The 23,964-nt window shown below is 49.2% G+C and overlaps 1 protein-coding gene across 5 annotated transcripts in view; it reads right to left on the bottom strand.

The window, feature by feature from the left end:
- NDRG4 (NDRG family member 4) overlaps positions 1-23,964 on the bottom strand; it is a 59,906-nt gene that overhangs the window by 18,327 nt on the left and 17,615 nt on the right. For 2 of the 5 annotated variants that reach the window (XM_066637908.1, XM_066637909.1), the window contains exons 1-8: positions 15,882-16,022; positions 9,569-9,674; positions 4,883-5,003; positions 4,468-4,530; positions 3,133-3,193; positions 2,348-2,434; positions 1,228-1,284; positions 32-135 (exon numbers count right to left, since the gene is read on the bottom strand). In XM_066637908.1, the coding sequence (XP_066494005.1) occupies positions 32-135; positions 1,228-1,284; positions 2,348-2,434; positions 3,133-3,193; positions 4,468-4,530; positions 4,883-5,003; positions 9,569-9,674; positions 15,882-15,902 (620 nt within the window). In that variant the 5' untranslated portion in view covers positions 15,903-16,022. Of the gene's footprint in view, positions 1-31; positions 136-1,227; positions 1,285-2,347; positions 2,435-3,132; positions 3,194-4,467; positions 4,531-4,882; positions 5,004-6,988; positions 7,268-9,568; positions 9,675-15,881; positions 16,023-23,964 lie in introns of those variants that run through there. The other 3 variants (XM_066637907.1, XM_066637911.1, XM_066637910.1) reach the window with 2 other exon arrangements.

Below are 23,964 nucleotides of genomic sequence, written 5' to 3'. Positions count from 1 at the left end.
ACATGTGGTTTTTCCCAGCTTTAGCACCAACCTGTTGTACATGTTCCAGAAGAGCTGCAAGTTGTACTGGTTCACCATACTCCCGATTTGCTGCCGATAGCTTTGCACCAGCTCTGTGTTGCCCACCAGCTCCTCCTGAGAGTGTGGAAAGGACAAGAAAGAGGGAGGCAGTCAGAGCACACCTGAGGACAGGAACCTGCCCTGAGCTGGGTGTGGAGCCACCTGGCCAAGAACCACTGTGGACACTTGGTGCATAAGGAGGGATTTGCCCCTGCACACTGCCAAATACTAGAGGGTCATTCTGAGCCTGTAAGGGGGAGGCCTTCTTTCTGCTGGGCTGCCCTGCATTCCTGAGTTGGGAGAGACAGTTGGCTGACCCCGGCTCTCTCTCAGAAAAGGAGCACTGTAGAAATGTGGGTTGCCACATGCACAACCCCTCCCAGGGTGGCTTCAGCCTAGGGAGGAGCTCTGCACAGAGCTATTGAAGCAGTGTGGCCAGCCTGCGGATATGAGGCCCAGACCAGGGCCTCTGCACTAGCCTTGAAAACTTGCTCGTGAGGATGGAGGGGAGAGGAGCTGCTGACCTCATGGAAGGCTCTGGCATTCGGCCTGCTTGCCTACCTACTTTTGCCAAAGTTATTGGAGAGAGGCTCAAGAGCAACTCCCACTCCTCAGGCTCCGCACATACAAGCAGCCCTGCGGACAGAGGCTTGAAAGGCAACCTCCATGTCAGATCCACACTGCAAGCTACTGACCTCGGGTTAATGTCTGACGCTGGTACCCTATCATGAGATCCCCCAGGATCCTCAGGTGTGGCCCCACACTAGGTCCCAGCAAGTCTTGCCATGTCAGAACAAATTGTCTTTTTCTATGCCTTTACCCTAAGGCAAAACCAGGCAAGCACTCCACAAGCAGTCCCAGCCAATGTAGAAAAGCCATCATATGCTTCTCTTCCACACGGCACTCATGTGGCTTCCTTTATGGGTGATTCAGGCTTGAAGAATGTCCTTTTTAAGAGGTTTCTCCACTCACTCTTGGCAAGTCCCATCAGAAACCGAAATGCAAAAGTGGTTTCTCAATCATGCACTTAGAAAAGGAGAGGTGGGAGGAAAGGAGGAGAAGGAATTCATCCAAAACAGGTTATCAGCAAGGGGCAGTGAAGCAGCACCTGTAATCAAGACATGGCTACATCCCACCTAGCCCCTTCACCGCTCTTGTGTTCCTTACCTGGCTGAACAGGTGAGACAGCACTGTGTCAGGTAAAGTGCTGGTCAGGCCAGAGAGCTGGGAGTTGAAAAGAGAGCACAGGGATGAGTCCAAGCCTAAACACGTTGAATCAGGAAGAAGCCTCACTGGGTTCAGTGGGACTTATTCCCAAGTAAATGCACAGAGGTGATTGTTACTATTGTTAATGCACTATCAATGTAAGGGATCCTTTACACAGAATAAAAAGCCAGGGCCCTGCCCCAAGGGGCTTCCAGTCTAGACAGACACAAGGGAAACAACAGAGGAAGGGGAGGCAGAAACAAGCAGGAGAAGGATCCAAGGTTTTCTCAGTTGCAAGTACTGAAGATGAGGCACAGTAAGAAGAGAGGATGAAGGTGTTGGGCCAAAAGAGGAAATGAGGGAGAACAGAAGGAACCTTTTGAGGGAGCAAGAAAAGCACGGATGGTCAAGGGCAGTAGAGTGGAAGAGAGCAGATGAGCAGGAAGAGAGTGGGATGCGGAAGCCAAGAGGTGGAATGGGGGGAGACCTCAGAGGGCTTTGAACAGGAGGACAAGAGGCTTTTGCTGGGTCTGGGAGTAGGTAGGAAGCCAGAGTAAGGGACTTAAGCAGGGGCACAAAACGATCAGTGCAGCAAGCAGCACAATCTTGCTGAAAGGCCCACTGAGACCAGTTTGCAATTTCCCCCCAGTCAGTTGACTGTTTCTGAGAACTCATCAACTGGTCATGAAAGTGACAGCCTAACAGCGGTCCTGACCTCCACACATTAGGCTGCTAATCCTTTGCAAACACTGTGTGAGCCAGTGCCCTTAACCATATTTTGTGGTGACTGAGAGCTGTTGCTGTGTGGGAACTGTGGGTCAGGAAGGCCCGGGTTCAAACCTTACCTGGGCCATGAACTCATCTGGTGGCTGAAGAGAGGCACTGCAAACATTTCCTGCACTCCAGGAACTCCATTTTGGATTCAGACAGACCTCAGCTCTCCCTCCCCCCTGGGCAAGAGGAAAGTCTGCTGCCAAATCTTATATTTTGCCCAAGTATATCACCACCCCCATCAGCTGTCAATGGAGATTTTGTCTGGACTCGTCCACAGCAGCAGTGCTGATGGAGAAAGCCTGCTCACCTTGGTAGCTGCCCAGTCAATCCAGCCTTTGCCATTGGGGTCAACATTAATTAGAACAAGGCCTTCAACCAGGTCTGGGAAGATCAGCTGCAGCAAGACAGAAAAAGTATTCTGATAAACAGGGTGCATCAGCTGGGATGGAAAAGCACAGAGATGGAACTGCAAGCTCAGGAGGCAACTGTCAGAGGATGTGTGTCATAGGGGGACCCAGCATAGCCAGCTATATCCTGCCAGGCTCTTGTCATTGAGCAGGAGCAGTCAGTCTGCCTTGTGCATTTGTGGGCTGCCCCTTTAGAGGTTTCCAAGGAAAGACTGGGTGGCCACTATGATGGATGCTGTGACAGTTGCCTGCATTGAGCAGGGGGTTGGACTAGATAAAGATCCTTCCAATCACAGAGTTGTGACTGGAATCCATGCAATGATTGGTATCTGTGCCATCCAATGTCTCTCTTCTGCTGTCAGCCTGAGGGCAGTGATGCGAATATGGTCCCATTATGGACTGAATTATGCAGAGCCCTAGAGATGCAATCCTATGACCATTTCCTTTGAAGTAAGTTTCACTGAACACAGTAAGATTTACTTCCAAGTAAAATGTATAGCATTGGAGTGCAAGGGAATGCTCTGGGAAATGCCAAAATCCATTGCTGGGGGCAGTCTTCATGTTCTTTCTCAGACTTGCCTTGGAACAACTTAACAAAAGCTCTTTCCAGTTAGGAAGCCCACCCACCGACCCCCCCATCCCCACCCCCCAAACACACAGTTTTTCATAATTGGATGTCACTTACAGCAAACTTGGCAAGGACATAGGCACCTGCTCCCACACCAATTCCAATCACATATTTGAACCTGAGGGGGAAAAAATTCCATCAGTGGCACTTTTGCAGCCAGATCCTCGTCCATCTCCCACTGTGGGTCTTGCAGTCCATCTGCAGTTTTGGTTTGCTCAGTTTAATGGCCAAATAAAGTCTGATGCTGAGTTGGTATGGACCAGGATGCTTGGCATCACTCTGCCAGCTCCAGCAGTATCCTCTGTTAAAGCTAAAGTATCTGACCTACCAGGGTATAAAGCTATGCACAGTAGTCATCCTCAGTCATTCATAAGGTGAATACATTCAGGTGCAGGGGAAAGAGGACTTGGTTAGCTATGCACCCTGACCTACCTGGGTTCAGCACCTACCTGCTGAAGCAAGCACTGAAACTGGGGGAGTTTCTACCCATGATTTGGAAAGACTGACTGTTCAGAGTTCCAATCACAGAGAGGTAGTCTTCCCAGGTTCAGCATTTGGCTGTGCAGGGTCAGAGCTAACCAGCATGCTTCTCAGCCCTCTGTAAGGCATACCCCGTCTTTGAACAAGTAAAGAGGGATTTTGGTAAACTGCTAAAACTGGTCGATTCCCAGAAACCATCTCTACTCAGAGGATGTTAGAGAAGATAAGGAAACATCTCGAGACTCAAACATCACAGAAGCAGTCCAAAATCCAAAGATTTTTATGGGAGAGCTGTAATTAGAGGTTCCTGTCTGACGCTTGGTGACAGCTGCAGAGAAAAGCAAGTACTGTTGTTGATTTTCAGTGAGAGACGAGAAGGAGAAGGAGAGCCCTCCTTCATGAGGTCTATGAATTTCGGACCTTGACCTCTCTGGAAATTGCCATTGCCAAGTGCAACTGGGAGGGTACATCCTGTTCTACTACAAATGCACCTTGAAAGAAAGAAGGAATAATAAGTCATGGAGCCATATCCTCGTACTAATATCACATAAACTATTTCTGCCCAATGTTGCATATATGCAACAGGGATCAAATGTGTACACCTGTAGGCTGAGCAAAAATGAGGTAAGTAAATTGTTTTCTCCAGTTTTCTCCATCCCCCTATGCGATAGAGAGCAAATATGTTTGTCTTGAAAATGCATCCAGCCCGTCCAAGGAAGGCGATGCCACTACCCCTCTCAACAACTCTTTCTGCTTCTTAGAAGGCAGTGGCTTCTGCTTCCAGAGAAATCCAAATTCAGCATCACCACCCCTCTGCCAATGACCTTCTGCTCCAACTCCCCTCTTGTGAGTGCCTCCCTCTCACTCTCACTCTATCTAGTTGCACAATCAGAAACAACACTGGTGGCTTACCCAAAGTGCTGGACCACACTGGGCAGCATGGCAGCTAACTGGTCCATGGAAGGATACTGGTATCTGTGAACAGACAGCAGAAGAAGATGAACAGCAAGATTGTACCTAACCTGAAGGAAGATCTGAAGATCTGAAGGGGGGAAGAACTGAAGGAGAGCCCAGGGATCTTGGAGGTCACCCAGCACAGGCATGAGCCACCTTTCTGGAAAAGCCCCACATCCTCCTCACTTGGGTCAGTCATCAGCTGCTGACCCTTTCCTTCCCCCCCCCCCAACAGGTACGCTCAGTCAGTGTGTGGCTCTGGAACTTGGTCCACTGAGTGACTGTGCTAAGTTCTCTATTTTTAAAAAAGAGAGAGAGAGAGAATGGGGCAGATGAGGACGTGCAGAGGAAAAAGAGAACGGCAGGCATCTACCCCTGTGGGAACTGCGAAGCCCCCGTCTGCTGCCCTGGGGCATCCACATGGCACACCACAAAGTGCTTGGTGATCTCCTGCATATCCTCAAAGTTGAAGAAAGTGTTGAAGCAAAGCTTGTCTGCAAGAAAGTAGAGGGGAGAAGGGCAGGAGGAATGGGGAACAACAATCAGTAGAACGGAAGACAAAAATCCACCTTATTTTTAAATGCAAAAGGGAAACAAACTCTGAGCAGTGGCTGTGATCAGCTGGTGGTTTACTATGGCCAAGGGGGGGGGAACCCCCTTCCATACTATTTCCATACTAGCATGCCCTCATCCCTATCCAGGTAGTAGTTCACTGGCATTGCATGCAGAAGGTCCCAAGTTCAGTGCCTGTTATCATCTCCACATACGACTGGGAAAAGGCCCTGTCTAATATATTTGGGGAATCTGCATTGACAATTCTGAACTGGATAGACCAAGAGTCTGATTCAGGATAACGTAGCATGCTCCTGAGACCAGAGTCCTGGGAAGTTAAACCTGAGCCGCTTTTGCATCCTGATGGCCTGTTGTGCTCCTTCAGTGCTGGCCACAGCCCAGCATCATCAGATCCCCTCTTCCTTGTTTCTTTTCCAGAGGACCCTTGGTGCCTTCTGGCCAATGGTCAACACAGGGACCTCTATTTTGCCTCCAATTATATGCTCACTGAGGCCAAATTCATTAACTATCTCTCTGGAAAAGGGGTTTATAAGACTTAGGGCGCAATCCTAACCCCTTATGCCAGCACTGACATAAGGGCAATGCAGCTCTGAGGTAAGGGAACAAACATTCCCTTACTTTGAGGAGGCCTCAGTGAGTGACACCCAACTGCAGGATGCAGCACATGTCCCATTGGCACCGCTATGCCAGTGCTGGAAAGTACTGACATAAGGGGTTAGGATTGCACCCTTAAAGGAATACATTTCAAACTGTGGTCCCCAAGACCTGCTACCAACTCCCATATCGATGAGACCAATTTCAAAAAGAGAGCCCAACATGCCATGAGATTCCCTGTGTAGGCCACTGACAAATTTCACAGGGGCCCAGTGTTTTCCCTGATAAAGAATTCTGCAATATTCCTCTTCCATAACTGCTTATGAAATCTGTTGTCTCCAACTGTAATGTTATCAAGTCTCTTCTGAGTACAAATTCAGCTTGAGTGGTCCCATCCAAAACTTTGAGCTTGGATAAAATCAGGGCAGGGCAATTTTAGGAGACTTTGGGAGGGGTAGGGAGCTTATTAGCACCAACGAATACATACAGGTCCAGCTCTCTCTCTCTCTCTCTCTCTCTCTCTCTCTCTCTCTGTGTGTGTGTGTGTGTGTGTGTTTTAATTATTTTGCTGCAACCATATGCAGTAGTGGAGGTCCTCTCACCAACCAGCCGCTCCTGGCAGCTGCCATTTTCCCCCCAGAATGCTACAGAATGGTGCTGCATCAACGGGTATAAAAGGTACCCTTCACAGTGACTGCCAAGAGGGCCTCTGCTACCTGTGATTGTGGCAAAACAGTGTAACAACAAAGAACTGCACCACAAGTAAACAAGAAGTCTGGCAACATTCAGATCGCTGAAATGCCACCCCCCCCCCCAATTTGCCTCCACGTGGACTAGAAGAAGAGCCCTGCAGGATCAGGCCAAAGGCCCACGTAGTCCACCTTCCTGTGTTTCAGGGAGCACACAAGACAATAAGACACCTGCATCCTGTTGCCACTTCCTTGTACCTGGCCTTGCTACCTCAGAAGGATGACTAGATTTGGGACGACCAGATGGGCCTTTGACTGGATTAAGCAGGGCTTTTCTTATGTCCACAGCTGGGGATATGTCCACATTTTGAAGGGAGCATTTTTACCCAGCCCTGGCTAACATTTATAGAACAAGTTGCTACTAAAAGGTGGGGCAGGGGTTGGCATCTTACTAGATGCTGCCATTAGATTCCTGTTCAAGGTCTCTCTGACTGGTTGTGCCTCCCCATGCATTGCATGACTGAGAGTTTTAACCTCTGGGAGGAGGCTCTGAAGACTGACTCAACTGGTGCATGATGTGGCCAGCCTAACACTCCAACCCTGAGAGCCAGGAGCTAACACACCTCGGCAGGGCTGTTCTCCATTCCCCCAGGCAGCAGTCATCAGGAGAGTCTACTGTCCTTGGCAAGGGCAGAGCTGGTGGGGCTGGGCAGTGCCCACCTGCAAGCTCTTCTCCAATCCTGCCCCAATTAACATGTTCAGTGGGCCTGGGAACTTAAACCCCCAAAGGCAGGAGGTTTAAGGACACATCCCACATCCACCCAGACCCTGCCCAGCAAAGAGGCTGAGCCCAGCTGCAAGGGGTCTGCATGAACTCGTCCTTTCTCTCCTATCTCTGCTACGTTTTGTTTTCTCCCCCTTACATCCTCTTTTGCAGGTTACACAAGCCACCTTTCCCTCCCCATTCTGCAGCAAACCAAGGTGACCTTCCTGGAAGCAGCAGCAGCAGCCTCCAGTCCCTGAAGAGCAATCACATGACCGTCTCCAAGCCAGCCTGCATCTCATGCTCACAGCAGAGGCCAGCCTCTGTTAAAGGCACAGGAGCAAGCCTGCTCTTTGCTGGTCAATTGGCAAGAGGACCCCCACCATCTGGTGCGCAATGTCCTGCTGGCGATGAACATCTTAGGTGTGTGCCCTAACAATGGATCTAGTTCAGAGCAAGTCCTGGAGAGCAAGGAGTTGCCCACCTGACTGAAAAATGTGTCTCATAGAAGGAAGTTGAAAATTTGACAGCCTCTCTGTCTTTTATGATCTCTGTCACTCTCCACAGCTGGCAACAACTCTTCGAGCCAAACTAGACACCATGCACAAGAGTCATGATCAAACCTCTCAGCATTTCCTTTTCAACTTCAAAGCAGCAGCAGGGTGGTAAGGAGGAAAGCGGCATCAGGGGAAGGGTTTTTACTAAAAAAAAGTGCAAAAGAGGGAAGGGGTTTTTTAACCTCTCCCCTAAGCCATTTCCTGAATCTCTCCTCAAAGTTTTACTGGGAGAAAAATGGCAGGCACCTGTATAGCATTTGGATGTTTTCTTCCACAAATAAAAAAGCAGATTTAAAAGGTGATTTTAACTGGGGAAATGGCAAGGGGGTGTGTGAGATGCCCCTACCTCAGCACAACTACTCTGATCACAGTTGGAGACCCCTTCTCCCCAGCTGCTCTTATGTACAAATGATACAGTTGGGAGATCAAATCGTGGTTCTTTCACATCTTGCCTGTTTGGGCCCCGAGACTCACAGATATTAATGGGTATTTTACTTTTAAGGATGTGTGCTAAAAATGCATCCTTTGCAGCACCGTCACACTTAAGCACTAGAAGGGAACCTGCTGACATCTATTGGGCCAGACAGTGCACTGCAGATTGGTAGACAGGCTGTCTTTGTAGACAAGCTGGGAACACTGGTAAGCACCCAGTAGTGCCCGAGAACTGCTGCCACTGGGATGGCAGCTCCCCTGCATTTGGCACCACTGATCATGAGTCACCACAGCAGTGTGGGGTCCACTCTTCTGTGGTCTCCTCCAGCACCACTGCAATAGCATTTGAAAGTATAGGTGCCTGTGCTGGTGTCTCTCATCCATTTACCACCCAGCCAGGAAGGGAAAAGAGGAGCTCTCGCACAACTGGTCCAGTCCATGCATCTCTCGCCTTTAAAAGGCTTCTGGACTGCTAGGGTATTAACATGGGAAGCACTCTTAAACTGAAGGGTCAAGAGCATAGGGGCCGATCCTTCTCTCTGGATTCCAGCAAGGCCTATCTTCCTGATGTCTTTGGCACAGCCAGAGAAGCAGTTTTTACTCATACAACTGCGAATGATTTTTACTAATAGGGATGATGGAAGGAGCTGAGGGGAGTAAGGCAGACGTGTGAGCAGAGTGGAGGTGTGTGAGGTGGTAGCTGCCAAGGAGTTTTGAGCAGGTGGCAGTGGGAAGTTCCTGCTCCTGCATTCTCTTCAACCCAAACAGTTCAACTGGACACCTTTTTGCTCAGAGGCAAGTCCTCACTGAATGCACCTGGACTTACTCCCACGCAAATGGACACAAAGTGACTGCAGATGAAAGTTTCTCCAGCATTTGCCTTTTTGCACACAGAACCAGTCCAGACCAAGACTCAAAAGGACATCATAATAAGAACTCATTCCAGCCTGCGGTTTAATACTTCATGATCTGATGAAGAAAGATTGCACTGTCCTACAGGCCAATCTAATAGTAGCTCTTTCACCTATGCTGCAGCTCTGATTCTTCAAGACTAACCAGCCTGGCCACTCATATGAGGCCTCCCTCTATGAGGAAGCTCCTGCCTCAAGGAACCTTGTACCTTGCCTGGGAAAAGTCTTCTTAAAGCTGCAATCCTATCCTCACTTACCCAGGAGAAAGACTCATTGACTATTATGGAGCTTACTTCTGAGTAGACATGGTTATGATTGGGCTCTTAGTCTCACTCAGCAGTCCCAGAGATGCAAAATGCCAGAGGTGCACAACCTGTTACTGGCTTTGCCATGCCACATTCCTGGTCCTGGTGACAAGCACAAAGCACAGGTGGTCAAATCGAGAGCAACAGGGAACTTCCCATTCTTTGGAAAGGGGAATTAGACCAGTGATAAGCTAACCTTCTTCCTCCCCAACTGGAATTAGAGTGGTGCACTTACGGTTGAGTCCCACGTCGTGGTAGGTCAGAAGGGCTGGACGATTCCCCTTTGGAGACCCTCGGATGACCACGTGCAGCAGCCCATATGGCGTCTCAATATCATGCTCCTAAAAGAAAGACAGAGGAAATGCAGTGGCTGCAGCTCCGTCCATGGGGGAAGGAGGACATTCTTTCTGGGCATCTCACTCCCAACTCTCGGGGCAGGCAAGGAAAACTGCATGGAGGCGCTTCACCCAATCTGCTCTATACATGTGGCAGAAGGCAGAAGAGAGGAAATAGCTGTGAGTGGCACCTCCTTGCTCTATGGGTTCACTCGTCCAGATTCCTCATGGCAAGAAGCAAATGATCCCCAGGCTGACTCAGCTTGAGTGTGTTCCCTTGGGAGTGATGGGCACGTTCTCCCATTGCACAAGTGCCCAAAAGTATGAAAGTACAGTGTGCTCACCCACCCTCTTTGCACAGATCCATGTCCCACGGAAAGCCACTGCCCATGCTTCAGTGGGCAGAGTTCTGGGCTTGACCTAAGAGGGTGAGCATTTCTATCCCCTCCCCCCACTAACATCCAGGAGGTAATGATGAGCTTTGCAAAGTCACTTTGCCTTAGCTCAGCTCCCTTTCCAGAAAACATGAGCAACAGCAGTCAACCTCATAGGGCTTTATCTTGTCGACCCTCACACGGGCTCCGGCATAGTGGTCCAGGAATGATTAATACAATCTTTCAAACGGACTGCAGACAGCTATACTTAAGTGACACAGTGCAACCATCATGACTAGGCCAGTCAATTCCAGCAAAGTCTCTTTTCTATGTTGGCATTTATTGCAATAGGTCTTTATCGCCTTATAAGCAAATTGTTCTCCGCCCCCCCCCCCATTCTCTTGAGAATGATGAATAATCATCAGCATTTCACCAAAAACTAGATTTATTTTTTCACATTTTTATACCCATCCTTCCTTCAAGGAGCTCAGGGTAGTATACCTGGTTTCTTCCCTCCTTCTGCCCTCACAACAACCCTGTGAGGTAGGTGAGACTGGTAGTGACTGGTCCAAGGCCCCTAGGAAGCTTCATGGTTGAACAGGGATTTGAACCTGGATTTTCCAGGCCTATGTCCAAAACCAGTACACCATCCTGGCTGTCACCTGAGAAGCACTCATCCTGGAGAGCTAGTCCGGTATACTGGTCCATGTGTTGGAAACAGCAACATCTGAGTACAGATTCCCACTGAGACTGGTGCTGGGCGTAGTCCAGGATGCTGGACGACCCTGGACTATGCTCTCAGGCTAACCTCCCACACAGGACTGTTGAGGGGGAGGAGAAGCCGGTCACACTGCCCTGAGTTCCTTGAAGGGTAGGAGAAACATGTAATAGACAGCTCTTACATTGCTTGTGAGAATGCTCAGATGCCTCAAAATCTGACAAGCAGTGGTGAGCCTGAGGACCACTGATTCTTGACCCAGTTGGCATCCTTTTAAAAGGTACATTTCAAAAGCTGAGCCCACCAGCTTTACTACACATTGCTCTCCCCTTGGCCACACCTGACCTGCTCAGACTCCTGTCTTGGAGAAGAGCCTGACGCAGGTTTTCCAGCTGCGATCCTAATCTCTGGATCTGACATCTTGCTTGATCGGCCTGACTGATCCATCTGTACTGTCTGCACTGTGCCTGATTGGTAGACGGCCAGATCCTGTCAGAAAGCTCCAGGCCTCCAAACATGACAAGACCTTTTCATATGCCTACAATCCAGCCACACATTGTGGGATCACATAAGAGAATGTGACGTGAGGATGATTTGTTTCGCATGAAATGTTTCTGCATTGCGAACATTGTTCCTGGAGGTTGCAACATTTTACACAGAAACTGCTGTCTTTTCTCCCAGTGGGAAATGGGGACTTGCCAAGAAATGCATCCTCACTATTCCGCACTTCCAGAGATAGCAAGCAGTCCTCCACAGGTGCAGGGCTTCCTGAGTCAGCACAAGTTGCTTAGCCCTGTCCACCCAACACTTGTCACCTTGTCTCCAAGATCCAGCTCGTACCCAGTTGGTGAAACTGACTTTCCAAGGCTGCTGGCAGCACATGGCTTGCACACACCCTCTCCAACTTAACATTCACATGGCTCCAATCCCCGCAGCCTCAACTTATTCCCCCCCCCTGCCAGCTGCAGCATTATGCATGCCCTTGTGGCATTTGCTGGATCAGCTTCTCTCCACAAGCACAAGAAGGGGGGTGCAAAGAGCAGGAAGCCAAAGCAAAGACTTCTGCCAAGGCTTCTACCGTTTAACCCACATGCACAGACACCCTGGGCAGGTAATCCAAGAAACAGATGAGCAGCCGGTGGGGGTGTTGTAGCAGCAGGCCAGGCAGATGTCTGGCTGAGTTTACCTCCTGTGTCAGAATTTACTCTGCTGACGGGACACATGTCTGTGGAGCCTGACCCTCAAGTGGGCAGGAGAAGTTTCCTCAGCTCACTGGAAGGAAGTCAGTGAGCTGAAGTTAACAGGTTCTCTGATGTAAAAAGCCCATCAGAGGCTGTGAACACGGATGTTGTCAGAGAGCAGCAAAAAGGACCAGAGGAAGGAATTAGGACCCTTTGACTTGCAGAGGCTTCAACTCAGCTTGAAGAGATTTCTCCCCCTCCCTGGGAGACACCCTCACACTACTCACTGGACACCCTCGCACTACTCATCTCCCATTCCGTGGACTGGACTGGATCCTGTCTTCATTGGCACTCTGCCTAGAACTGTGACAAACCGACTGCTGTCCCTCTGTACTCAGTGAAGATGCCCTTGTGCCTCCGAGTAAGTGGGCTCAGCTTCTACTACAATAACTGTGCCAGCCTCAAAGGTGCCACAGGTCTCTCTCGCAGCCTCATTTTTGATGCAGCACTGCTCTTTATTGTCTTTTATCATCACAAGGTACATTCTTGCATTTCAATGCTGTCATGGGCCACCGTGCAGCTGCTTTCGATGAAAGACAAGATGCAGATACACATCTTTGGAAATGAGGCCAAAGAGAAGAGGTGGACCCGGAAATGGGGCTAAGGAAGGGGAACAAGCTGCTCTGCAGCACACTGAAGAAGTGTCTTCTGCCCATCTTCCGTCTAACACAACCAGTCTGTCTGTTGTGTGTCTCTCCCCCCCCCCCAGAACAGAGAGGAGCCACAGCACACATGCTTTGGATGTGGAAGCTTCCAGCTTCAAGTGTATGTTTTCCTACCAGAGACCTCAAGAGAGCCACTGCTAGTCAGAGTAGATAACATGGTATAAGTGTGCCAATAATCTGACTCAGAACAAGGCAGCGCCATTTCTTTGGTGTGGTTTGTGTCTCGCCTTCCTCTTGCAAAAGACAGAGAGGAATCCTGAACGGCTGAGCTCTGATGATGGCACCAAGAAATATCAGGCATTTCCCCATCCTGCAACGGACAGGATCATGACCCTCACTGTGCCAAAGATGGCATATTTTTCACACTGTCATCTGCTTATCTTTCTGGCTGCATCAGAGAGGAAGTCTAGAAAGAGGGCAAGTGGAGAGGGGAACCCCCACACGCATTCACACACTCTGAACAGATTTAGCCCATTTGATTCTCAGCCAGAAACTCTTGGGCAAGGAGCTGCACCCGAATCCTCGTCCCCTTTAAATGGCACCCTCATAATAAGCCCCGTCACCACTGCACAAGAGGAAATGCAAATTGAGGAATAAGAGAACATCCAGTCTAGCCTGGGACAAAAGATTACTGGGAGCACCACAAGGGAACTGTGTCTGCTTCTGCCATGATGGCAAGATTAGCAATATTATCCAATTCCATTTAAAATCTCAGAGGCAGTTCCAAAATATAATTGTAATCAGCAGTGATACAGGTGGAGGGGCGGGAATTATAGCCAAGGAAGCTTTGCTCAAGAGCAGACTGCCGGACAAGGGTGCAGCAGAGTCAAAGGGGCAAGACAGCCACCCAAACCACCAGGGTGGAAACCATGATGACTTTCAATACTATCAACCATGGCATCCCTCCAGGGTACTTTGCTGGAAGTGGGTGCACTGCTCTGTGGCAACTCTGTTCCTTCCTGGAGAGTAGGCCCCAGAAGTTGGTATTGGGAGACTACAGCTCAAACCCTTCCTCTTAAGACTATAGAGTTCCTTAGGGCTCCATCTTCTCTCCCATGCTGCTTAACATCTACAGTATGTTAAGCCCTGTGCAGGTTGTGCAGAGGTTTGGCTTGAGATATCATAACAATGACCTGCAGATCTACTTTCCTTTTCACCTGATCCTGGAGAGGCCAATGCCAGTCCTAAACAGGTCTCTGAACTCAGGGACTGGACTGGATGTGGGTACTGTGAGAAATTTATGTCAGCACTAAATTGACACTGAATCCAGACAAGGTGGAGGTGGTGTTGGTCAGGAGAGCTGACTTGGATTTGGGTGTTCGGCCTGTTCCGAAAGTGCAGTATTGCCCCTAAAAGGCCAGGTTCACAGTTCGGGGTGTTGCTGGACCCAGCCTTACTCCTGGATGGTCAGATGACAACTGCAAAGCTTCAACTGGAGTGTCAACTGTACCCCTTTAGGAGAAAGGCAGATCTGGTTGTAGAACACATGCCTTAGAACAACTAGGCTGCACAAATGCAGTGCACTTGACATGGGGCCATCCTTGAAGACAGCCTGGAAGTTTTAGCCTGTATAGAATGGGGCTCTAGTTTGGGTCCAAGCACGAGACAACACACCTTCCATCCTGTATCATCTTCATTGGTTACCAGTGTGTTTCCAGGCTTAATCCAAGGGGCAGGATGTAATCTTTATGCCCTTAATGGTCTGGAACCAAAATATTGAAAGTACAATCTTTCCCAGAATGAATCTACCTGCCCACTTTGTTCAGTAGTAACAGGATTGTTCCCTGTTTCCCTTCTGTCTGAAATTTGTGTGGGAGACACATGTGACAGAGCCTTTTTGGTTACAGCCCCCCAGGCTCGGGAATTCCCTTCCCCTGGAGGCACACTTGGTCCTATCATTCGTGGCTCTTCACATACTAGCGAAAACTTTTATCTTTAGACAGGCATTTTGATTAAATTAGGCTGCACTCTTATACAAACTCTCCTGGGAGTAAGCCCCACTGAGCCCAAGTAGACTTACTTCTGAGTTGATCATGGGATTTTGCTATTAATGTCCCCGTAGGTATTTGTTTTCCCTGCTCTTCAGTTGATCTCTCAGTTCAGCTGGTTATTTTGATTTTGGGATTTAGGATTACTTCATAGTGATATTCTGATGATTTCCCTATTGCAGTTGTTTTTGTTTTTTAAAGGACTTAACTTCCCCTGGAGGTGCTTCAGGGGCAGAAAGGCAGGATACTAATTCCCAAATAAACAAAATACACCAACTACCCTGAGCAGCAGAGGTCAAGACCAAATGGGGGCATGCAGTCAATATCACCTTGAGAGTATGAGGAACAGAGAACCGCAAAGGAACCGCGGCTGTTATCTGTGCCCCGCAGAGGAGCGCACACGGCGTGCAGAGAGAACGCATGGACAAGCCCACAATCATGTCGCACGTTTCCTAGACACAGCAGAGAAATGTCACCTTGCAAAAGCAGCAGCAGCAGCAGCATTTTACACATGTTGGATACGTGAATCAAACAGACAGCTACTGCGATTCCAGCAAGTAGAGGAGGCAGTCCTGCCTCCCCCCCACCCACCCAACCTGCAGCCACTGCAGAGCCTGGAGATTTTCCCCTCCATTGATGGCCTTGAGCAGATCCATAATGCATGCCAGTTCCTTGTCTCCTCTGCTTCCCCTTCCATCTCTGCCAGACTTTGATGCGTATCATGCAAGTCCAGGACTGCACTGAGAAAAAACATATTCAAGGATGGATCTCTTTTAAGTAAGGCTCAGTGGTGGAGCCTCCTTCCATTGCTGGGCTCAGCCTTGAGAAGGAATCACAGAGTGCCTCAGAGTATGTGCAGAATGCCTGTTATGAATCACTTGAATAGCCTACAACTAGCCCAGATAAGAAAGCAAGGCTTCCAGGATGGCACAGACTCCAGCCCTAGCAATGAAGTATTGGCCACAGATGCCCCAATTTCTCCTCCCCTTTCTTTCACTAGCAGAACTTGAGAAGCTCTTTGTGGCTCCCACTGGGAGCACATGCCCAAAGATGACAGCAAGGGCATCTGACACCCAACCCCCTCAACCTGGACTCAACTGGAGGAAGGAAAGGAAGGAAAGTTCCCAGCTTGGTCCCCCCTGTACTAGAGTGCAAAATGCCACCCGGATCAGCAACAACATACAGAGTGCCCCCTTGCCTGGCCCTGGCCAGCTGCATTGTACCTACCCCATCCCAGCTCTCTGGCATCTTGAGCTCCCTTTGTTCTGGAGCAGATTCTATGGGGGACCGTGACAGCAGCGTCTTGATTCTTCCCCAGTCCCAGCAATTATGGGCTCTCAGCTGGTAAGATGCACAGCTCTGCAGTGGGCTGGCCTTGCTCCACTTGCATTTATAAAGGAGCCCCCCCCTTGTCTTTAACCCCTCCCTCGCCTCCTCCTCCTCACCAGCTCCAGGGAAAAGGTTTTTTTTTAATGCAGCGCACTGCTCAAATGGAGCACACTGATAGGCTGCAGGGGCAATGAGTCACACACCGACTGACTCCAAAATCACCTGTTTATTGAAAATACAGAAAAAGGCACCACTGGACTGACCTCCATCTTCACGCTCATGAAGACAGAGTCAGGTGCGCATGTGGGAAAGAAACACATTGGTATCCATCGGTGCTCACACCCACAGACGCTCCAGCAGGCCTGCAAGCTTACAAAGCCCCATCCTTGCGTGCAGGAAAGCAACTGGTCTGCAAGGCAGGTGGCCTGGCGGCACACCAGCAGGAAGAGCAGTTCCTGTCTCACTCTCTCTGGTGCAGTGCAGTCACTCAGCCTTCCCCCCAGTCTTGCCTGGAGGAAGGACCGGAGGGCAGGGTGGCATTAAAGTGGCAAGTGACAGGGAGATGCCTTAACTGGCTGGTGCCCTCCAGGCCTCTCCTTCCTGGATCTGCCCCCCCCCCACACACATTCATTTTAGGTTGCAATACTGGAAAGAGGGCTGAGCTGCATGCCTACCCATCACCCCCTATTCAAATTAGTCCACAGACAAAAGTCACCACTGACCATGGAACTAAATGTCATGGAGACAAGAAGGCCAAGAAAAGAAGTGAGATACAGTACTTAGAGCTTGCAAAATAAACTCAGGGAAAAATCAAATGACTCCTTGTCCTCCCTGAAATGGCTGATAGTGCACAAAAGCACAGAGAGAGCGCGCACGCGCAAGAGAGAGAGCAATAGAGAGCACCAGTGTTTACACCTGAGACTAGCATGCGCAGACACTGCCAAGAGGTCACTAGAGGGTGGGGGCTAGTGCGGGGCCCCCACCATTGTCACACACACCCCACAGACTCCTCCAGGCCGCCTTAGCAGTCATTTCAGAGAAGCCACATGGGAAGATCGCAGAGGTGCTTCCTCCACTGGTGCAGGAATGGAAATGGTGGAGAAGGACGGACTATTTAGTAGGGGTGAGCCAAGGAGAGACAGGCAGGAGGGGCAGGGACGGGCCAGAACACACGTACCAGAGCGAGGGACAGCAGGCTCTTCTGAGAGCCCTGGCTGGGTTTTTAAGTGGCTCCCTTGAGGAAGTTGTGGAAAAAAGGAACTTGCCATGTAAGGGAAGTTGCAGTGATGCTTCTGCTGTGCTTTTATTCTCTTGCTTCCTTCCAATCCCTCCTCAAAACCCATTCTGTGAAGCCTCTGGCACCCCCAGACCCTCCACGTTTCTGCAACAAAGCCTAAATACATAGACATCAGCAGGTTTTCTCCATCTTCTCCAGTACTGCTCCCCTCCCCTTCCTCTGGGGTCCTCCTGGGTCTAGTTTTGATTGTGAGCTCATGGCAGTAGGGGCCTCTTCGATTGTAAAAAGCCACTGCGCAAGTAAATCCTTGTCACACTGCAAATGGTAGCACTTCAGAGAACTTCAGCACTCTGACGCTGTACACATCTGGATCAGCCTGGGGACTGGAGCTCCACAGCATGTGGACAGGGCCATTCACACATCACTCTCTCCCTGTACACAAAACATCTTTCTGCTTCAAGAGAATCACTGGGCTCAGAACAGATACATACAGCCACACTTCATTTCAACCTCCAAGCAGCCACCCAAGGTAGCTTCAACTGAGACATCTCCACCTCCTTAGAGCAGTGTTTCTCAAACCGTGGGTCAGGACCCATTAAGCAGGTCACGAGCCAATTTCAGGCGGGTCCCCATTCATTTCAATATTTTATTTTTAATATATTAGACGATGCTACCATGGGATGTGACTGCATCTGCAGAAATGTTACAGTGCTGTACTTTTAACAGGCTACTATGTATATGCTTTTAACAATGATAGTAAATGGAACTTACTCCTGGGTAAGTGTGGGTAGGATTGCAGCCTACGATTGTGAAAAATTTTCCTGCTTGATGATGTCACTTGCAGTTATGACATAAGTTCTGGTGGGTTCTGACAGATTCTCATTCTAAAATGGGTCCTGGTGCTAAAAGTTTGAGAACCACTGCCTTAGAGCAACCTTAGATTTAGCAAGGACCCAAACAAATTCAGCAATGACCCCTGTACCAAACTGCAGGTAGAAGTCATCTGAGCAAGAGGGTCCCTGGCCTTGGAAGGTCAGCTAGAGAGCCACTTGACTTTGCTGAGGTTGCTGGTTAGAAAGTCCATAGATGTCAGACTTTTTCCTGGATCATCTCAAGCCTGCTTAGTTGGGGAGTAATCAAGGACTTCAGATCCTTGCTGTGTTGCATTTGCCTTTGCTGCCAGCCAGTTCTGATCTCTGGCAAAAAGGTGCTTCACTTGCATTTTATTTGTCTCAGCCACTTGGCAACATTTCTCCCTGCCCCTTGGCTGCCTGACTGCTCTAAAATAGGCCCCTGCAAACTGCAGGCAGCTCCTGTGGAAGGCAAGGCAAGAGAGTGGCATTCCAGGCAGCTTACATGAAGAAAAAAAGTGAAGGGGGACGACAGAAAAAACCAAGCAGGGAATGAAAATAGCCACAAGAACAACATAGGAAATGATGAGACAGAGGAATGGGAACATCTCAGAGGAGAGACAGCACAAGAAAGGTCGAGAAGCAGAAAGGAGAGGGAAATAATGGCCCAATCCTACCTGAAAGTGTCTGCTGGTTGAATGCATGTTCCACCAGTGGAAGTGTCAGGATGCAAAGTTCCTGGATTTGGTGCATGTCATGCAATATTGCCACACTCAACAGCACTACCAGCGAGCACAAGGCCACCAGTGCAGCTGCTGGCAGCTGTGCGTGCTCAACAGTGGCTAAGACATCATTCACTGGTGCCAGGTAAAGGCAGCAGGGAGGGCAGGAGGTGGGAGGGATAGGTGCATTTCTGGGCAGAGAAGGAGGCAGATTTGGGGTGAGAAGGGTGGGATCAGCAGCATTAAGATATGGCCAGATCCTATCCCCCTTCCTTTGCCCTTTCGCTCTCCTTTCCAGCAAAATAGCTGGCACAGAGCTGAGGAAATGCATAGGGAAAAGTGGAGGCTTTCCCCAGGGTAAAGGAACAAAGGAGCAGGAGTCCTCTGCATTTGCTGCCCACCCTAAGATATAGCATGGACCTCCTTGGTGCACATGCATCTGTTAGGGGATTTGGACAGGATTGAGGCTTAAGATAGGTTGAAAAAAAGTGTAAAATAAATATGAAAAGACTCTAGACTGGTTGTGCAGAGGAAGTAACCACACCACACAGATACTCTACTCGGATGGTAGCCAGTTTTGTAGGTTCACCACTGGGATGGCAGCCAACCTGAAGTCAGCCACCTTCACCTCCTCCACTACAGGGTTGGAGATAACCTCCACTCACTCCTGCGAAGAGACCTGCAAGGAAGAGGAAGTTGTTGCAGAGAAAGAGTCTACGTCAAAAGCCTGGGGACTACGATCCACTGGGAAGTGACAGGAGAAGCAACGCTGGGTCCAATTCAACTTCTGAAAGCAACACACGAGCAGATACCTGTTAATCACAAATTGCTTCCTACTTGGGACACTTACAGTGTTTATATTCATTGTTACATTTGGGGGTCACTCTCATGTACTATGGTAGCTGGTCTGTGGTTTTCTCTGGATATAGCAAGCTGGGAAAATGGCAGCCTCCATTCCAAAAAGGTGGTTGTGACCTTTAAGCCAATCGGCTTTAAGTCAATTGGACCAACCTCTCCCATTTGGGCCCCGCACAGCATTACTGGAATTCAGTGAAGTTCCTGGAAATATACATTTGGTCCAGAGGCTTGAAACCTCTGCCCTGTTGGAGGGGATCCCTGCTTTACCCTCACATCAACTGCGTGAGGCAGGCTAGTCTGAGAGGGAGTGAGGGGCACAAGGCCACCCAGTGAGATCTGTGGCTGAGCAAGAAATTTAAACCATGCCCCTCTGCCTGAGCCTGCCTCTCTCCACTACACGGTGCTGGCACTCACACAGCACAGCACCAATAAATGTGGATACCCTCAGTTCTGCTAGAAGACAGTTTCCCATGCTAGATTCTTTGCATGCAAAATGAGACCAATAAGCCAACATCTCCCCTGTGGCCTCAACAAGGGAATTGCTAAATGAAACTGACATTAGCTTACACTGGCAGACTTCAAACTCATACAACACAAAGTTTTGCACAGGGCTTATTGAACTCCTCAGTCAGTTACAAAAGGACCACCTACATCTCCAGGTTGTTAGTGTTGTGATTTCCAATGCACAGATTTAATTCACACAAGAGTCCAGAGTCCAGTCAGCTCTCACCAAAAACTACCAGAAGGTAGAGCAGTCGCACTACATTTCAGATAAATTGAAGGATATGGGCTACTGGAGGGACCCTGAGGCATGTAGGTAGAAAGTTGAAGAACTTTGGAGGCACTACAAGATGATAAAGAAGGGAAATAACCATTCTGGGCACCCCAAGACAAGCAGCCCTTCTTTGACCAGTTCCTCTATACAGACCAGGTGGTGCTCATATTCCATGAGTGGTTTGGGCTGAAGGGAATGCAGCAGCTGAGAAGCACTACCATCCCCAGGGATGCGGGAGAAGCAGATGGCAAGGAAGTCATAGGCTTGAACCTAGTTCCTGCTGACCCAGAGGAACCTTCCTCCCCGCCAACAGGTCCCTCAGTGCTGGACGACTCATTCAAAGTTGTGGGTGATAAAAACATCCTGCTGCTGTTTGAATCTTTGCAACATATGCCTGCTTGACCAGGTAATGATTCCCTAGCCCCTGTAGAGAATACTTTGGAAAGGGGAGACGGCCAATAGGCAGAAGGAGGTTGTAGGAGGGATGCATTGACAGACTGACTGCAGCAAGAACTGGACAGGCTCTGTTCTCCCTTGCAGAAGACAAGCAACAGGGACCTCAGATGACCAGCGTGGAGGATGCAGTGTCGGAGGAACAGGCAGAAGTAGCAGAATCTAGAGTTCTCCCAGGAGCTCTTGCAGGTGAACCAGGAAATGAGCAACAAGCTCATGGAGGTTCTAAACTGCTCCCAAGATAGAGACTTTGAAGAGTGAGGTGCAGGGTTGGAGAGGACAGTAACCAGCCAGGAACAAGCCTTGGACAATACAACTACCAAGCTTGAGGTGTTGGTGCAGCAAAGATTCCAGAACATGAGAATCTGGCCAGGGTTGTTGAAGGTAATGCGGAATGAGTGCCTTCGTGGAGAGGCAGGCTGCTATGAGGGAGGCTTATCTGCCCAGGCACAAATCTCCACAAGCCAAGGGGCAGGGGGAGAAGCACTAGGAGGCTGGGTGACTGGAGGGGGACACATGATGCCTCTTCTGCAAGTCCATTTGCCCCAACTTTTTGTGCTTTTGTAAGCAGCTGTTACTGCATTGGAACATGATACCCACACCATTTGGAATTGGTTTCAGGATGTGGACTAACAGACCACATGTTTTGTTTCAAAAACAAATGTTTACCTGCTAAAAAGTAAAACAAAACCCCTTCATTTGAACTAACAACTACCCAATCCCTCACTGTTAAAACTTGCCGCAGATAGCATCTCTGAACTTCCTGGCAGCCTCCTCCTGTGCTCTGTCTCTTGTGTAGGCTCCTGAGCAGGGTGCAGCATGCACCATCATTCTGCTCCACCATGGACAGCTCCTGCTCCAACAGAACCTTGACCTGACTGTTCCTTGCGCAGACCTTGCACAGGATGTGCAGGTTGGTTGAAACTAACCACTGGGATTGACCATTTACTGCAATCCACTTGTTTCAGCAGTATCCTTCATCGTCCCTTCAATGCCCAAAAACTCTCTCCACCAGTATTCTGCACTAGCTGAGGATGTAGCACATCTGCTCCGGGAGGGGGGGATGGTTAAGGTTTCATAAGTCACAGGCGCAGTGGGTAGGGGACATCCCTGATGATAACAAGTGGAATTGTGGTCCCCTGATCTCCTCCATCATGTTGGGTGCCCAAGTACCCTCCTCCATCCTCTTGGGCAATCTGCAGAATCCACAAGGGAAATCATGGTATCTGCAGGGCACCTGTGCAAAAATGTCCATGAACATTGCCTATCACCACCAAAGCATGATTGAATGGTATTTCTTGTGGTAAAGTAACCATCAGCCCTGTTCAGGAGATTGGATGTGGCTTCCATCCAGGGCACCAACACAGTTCATGAACTTTATTGCATGAAACCCCTTGATTTCGTGCAATAAATCATGGCCATTGATTGAGCATCTCCAAGCCCAACAACCAATCTTGGCATGGTCTCTATGCTCACAAATCTCCTCAAAGATGGCAGATGCTATGGAAATGCCAAAAGCGTACAGTACTGGCAATACCCTACAGATCATACCTGATGCCAGTCTAAAAGTGGTTGTGGCAATTCTTGGGGGGGGGGGGGGGTTTGACCAGCTTATAAGAACGTAAGAATAGCCCCAGTGGATCAGGCCATAAGCCCATCCAGTCCAGCTTCCTGTATCTCACAGCGGCCCACCAAATGCCCCAGGGAGCACACCAGATAACAAGAGACCTCATCTTGGTGCCCTCCCTTGCGTCCGGCATTCTGACATAACCCATTTCTAAAATCAGGAAGTTGCACATACACATCATGGCTTGTAACCCATAATGGATTTTTCCTCCAGAAACTTGTCCAATCCTCTTTTAAAGGCATCCAGGGCAAAGGCAGTCACCACATCCTGCAGCAAGGAGTTCCACAGACCGACCACAAGCTGCGTAAAGAAATATTTTCTTTTGTCTGTCCTAACTCTCCCAACACTCAATTTTAGTGGATATCCCCTGGTTCTGGTGTTATATGAGAGTGTAAAGAGCATCCTCTATCCACTTTATCCTTCCCATGCATAATTTTGTATGTCTCAATCATGTCCCCCCTCAGGCGCCCCTTTTCTAGGCTGAAGAGGCCCAAAAGCCGTAGCCTTTCCTCATAAGGAAGGTGCCACAGCCCCGTAATCATCTTAGTCGCTCTCTTTTGCACCTTTTCCATTTCCACTATGTCTTTTTTGAGATGCGGTGACCAGAACTGGAAACAATACTCCAGGTGTGGCCTTACCATCAATTTGTACAACAGCATTATAATATTATCTGTTTTGTTCTCAATACCTTTTCTAATGATCCCAAGCTTAGAATTGGCCTTCTTCACTGCCGCTGCACATTGGGTCAACACTTTCATCGACCTGTCCACCACCACCCCAAGTTTTCTCTCCTGATCTGTCATAGACAGCTCAGAACCCATTAGCCTATATGTGAAGTTTTGATTTTTTTGCCCCAATGTGCAAGACTACACTTACATTGAAACGCATCTGCCATTTTGCTGCCCATTCTGCCAGTTTGGAGAGATCCTTTTGGAGCTCCTCACAATCACATCTGGTGACTTTCATGTAAGTCACACATTTACCTTGTCCACAAGTTCCATATAGGTGGATCAGCACATGTAGTAGTAGCCTCTTCATTGGCCATAGTCCCAGCCCCCAAGCACATTTGTCTCCCATTGGTCTCCCATCAAGGGTGCTGTAGGGCAGTACCCAAACAGTTCTTGGGCAGGAGCTCATCAGACAGTATATGCAACAAGTCTCAGCAATGGCCCTCCATTGCCAATACCCTCTCCAGCTAATGAGCAAGATGGGAGTCAACACACTGTCATGCAGTAAGCTATATTCCTAAGGTGTACAGACACCTTCTCTTGCAGTGCAGCATCTGACTGCATTGCAACACCATCTCCAGATGCTTGACAAGGACACCATGCATTATAGCTGAATCTCCAGGTTACCAAGCTCCATGCTGTGTGGCACTTGGCTTTGGCCCATACAACTTAGTAGGCATGATTGTGGTACTGGGTGTAAGACAGTGCGACCAATGCGTTCTTCTCCATC

The sequence above is a fragment of the Tiliqua scincoides genome, chromosome 9, assembly GCF_035046505.1.
Source record: "Tiliqua scincoides isolate rTilSci1 chromosome 9, rTilSci1.hap2, whole genome shotgun sequence".
In the NCBI taxonomy this organism is placed as follows: domain Eukaryota; kingdom Metazoa; phylum Chordata; class Lepidosauria; order Squamata; family Scincidae; genus Tiliqua; species Tiliqua scincoides.
The sequence above is the reverse complement of the archived record's forward strand: the minus strand, read 5'-3'. Positions and strand labels throughout refer to the sequence as shown.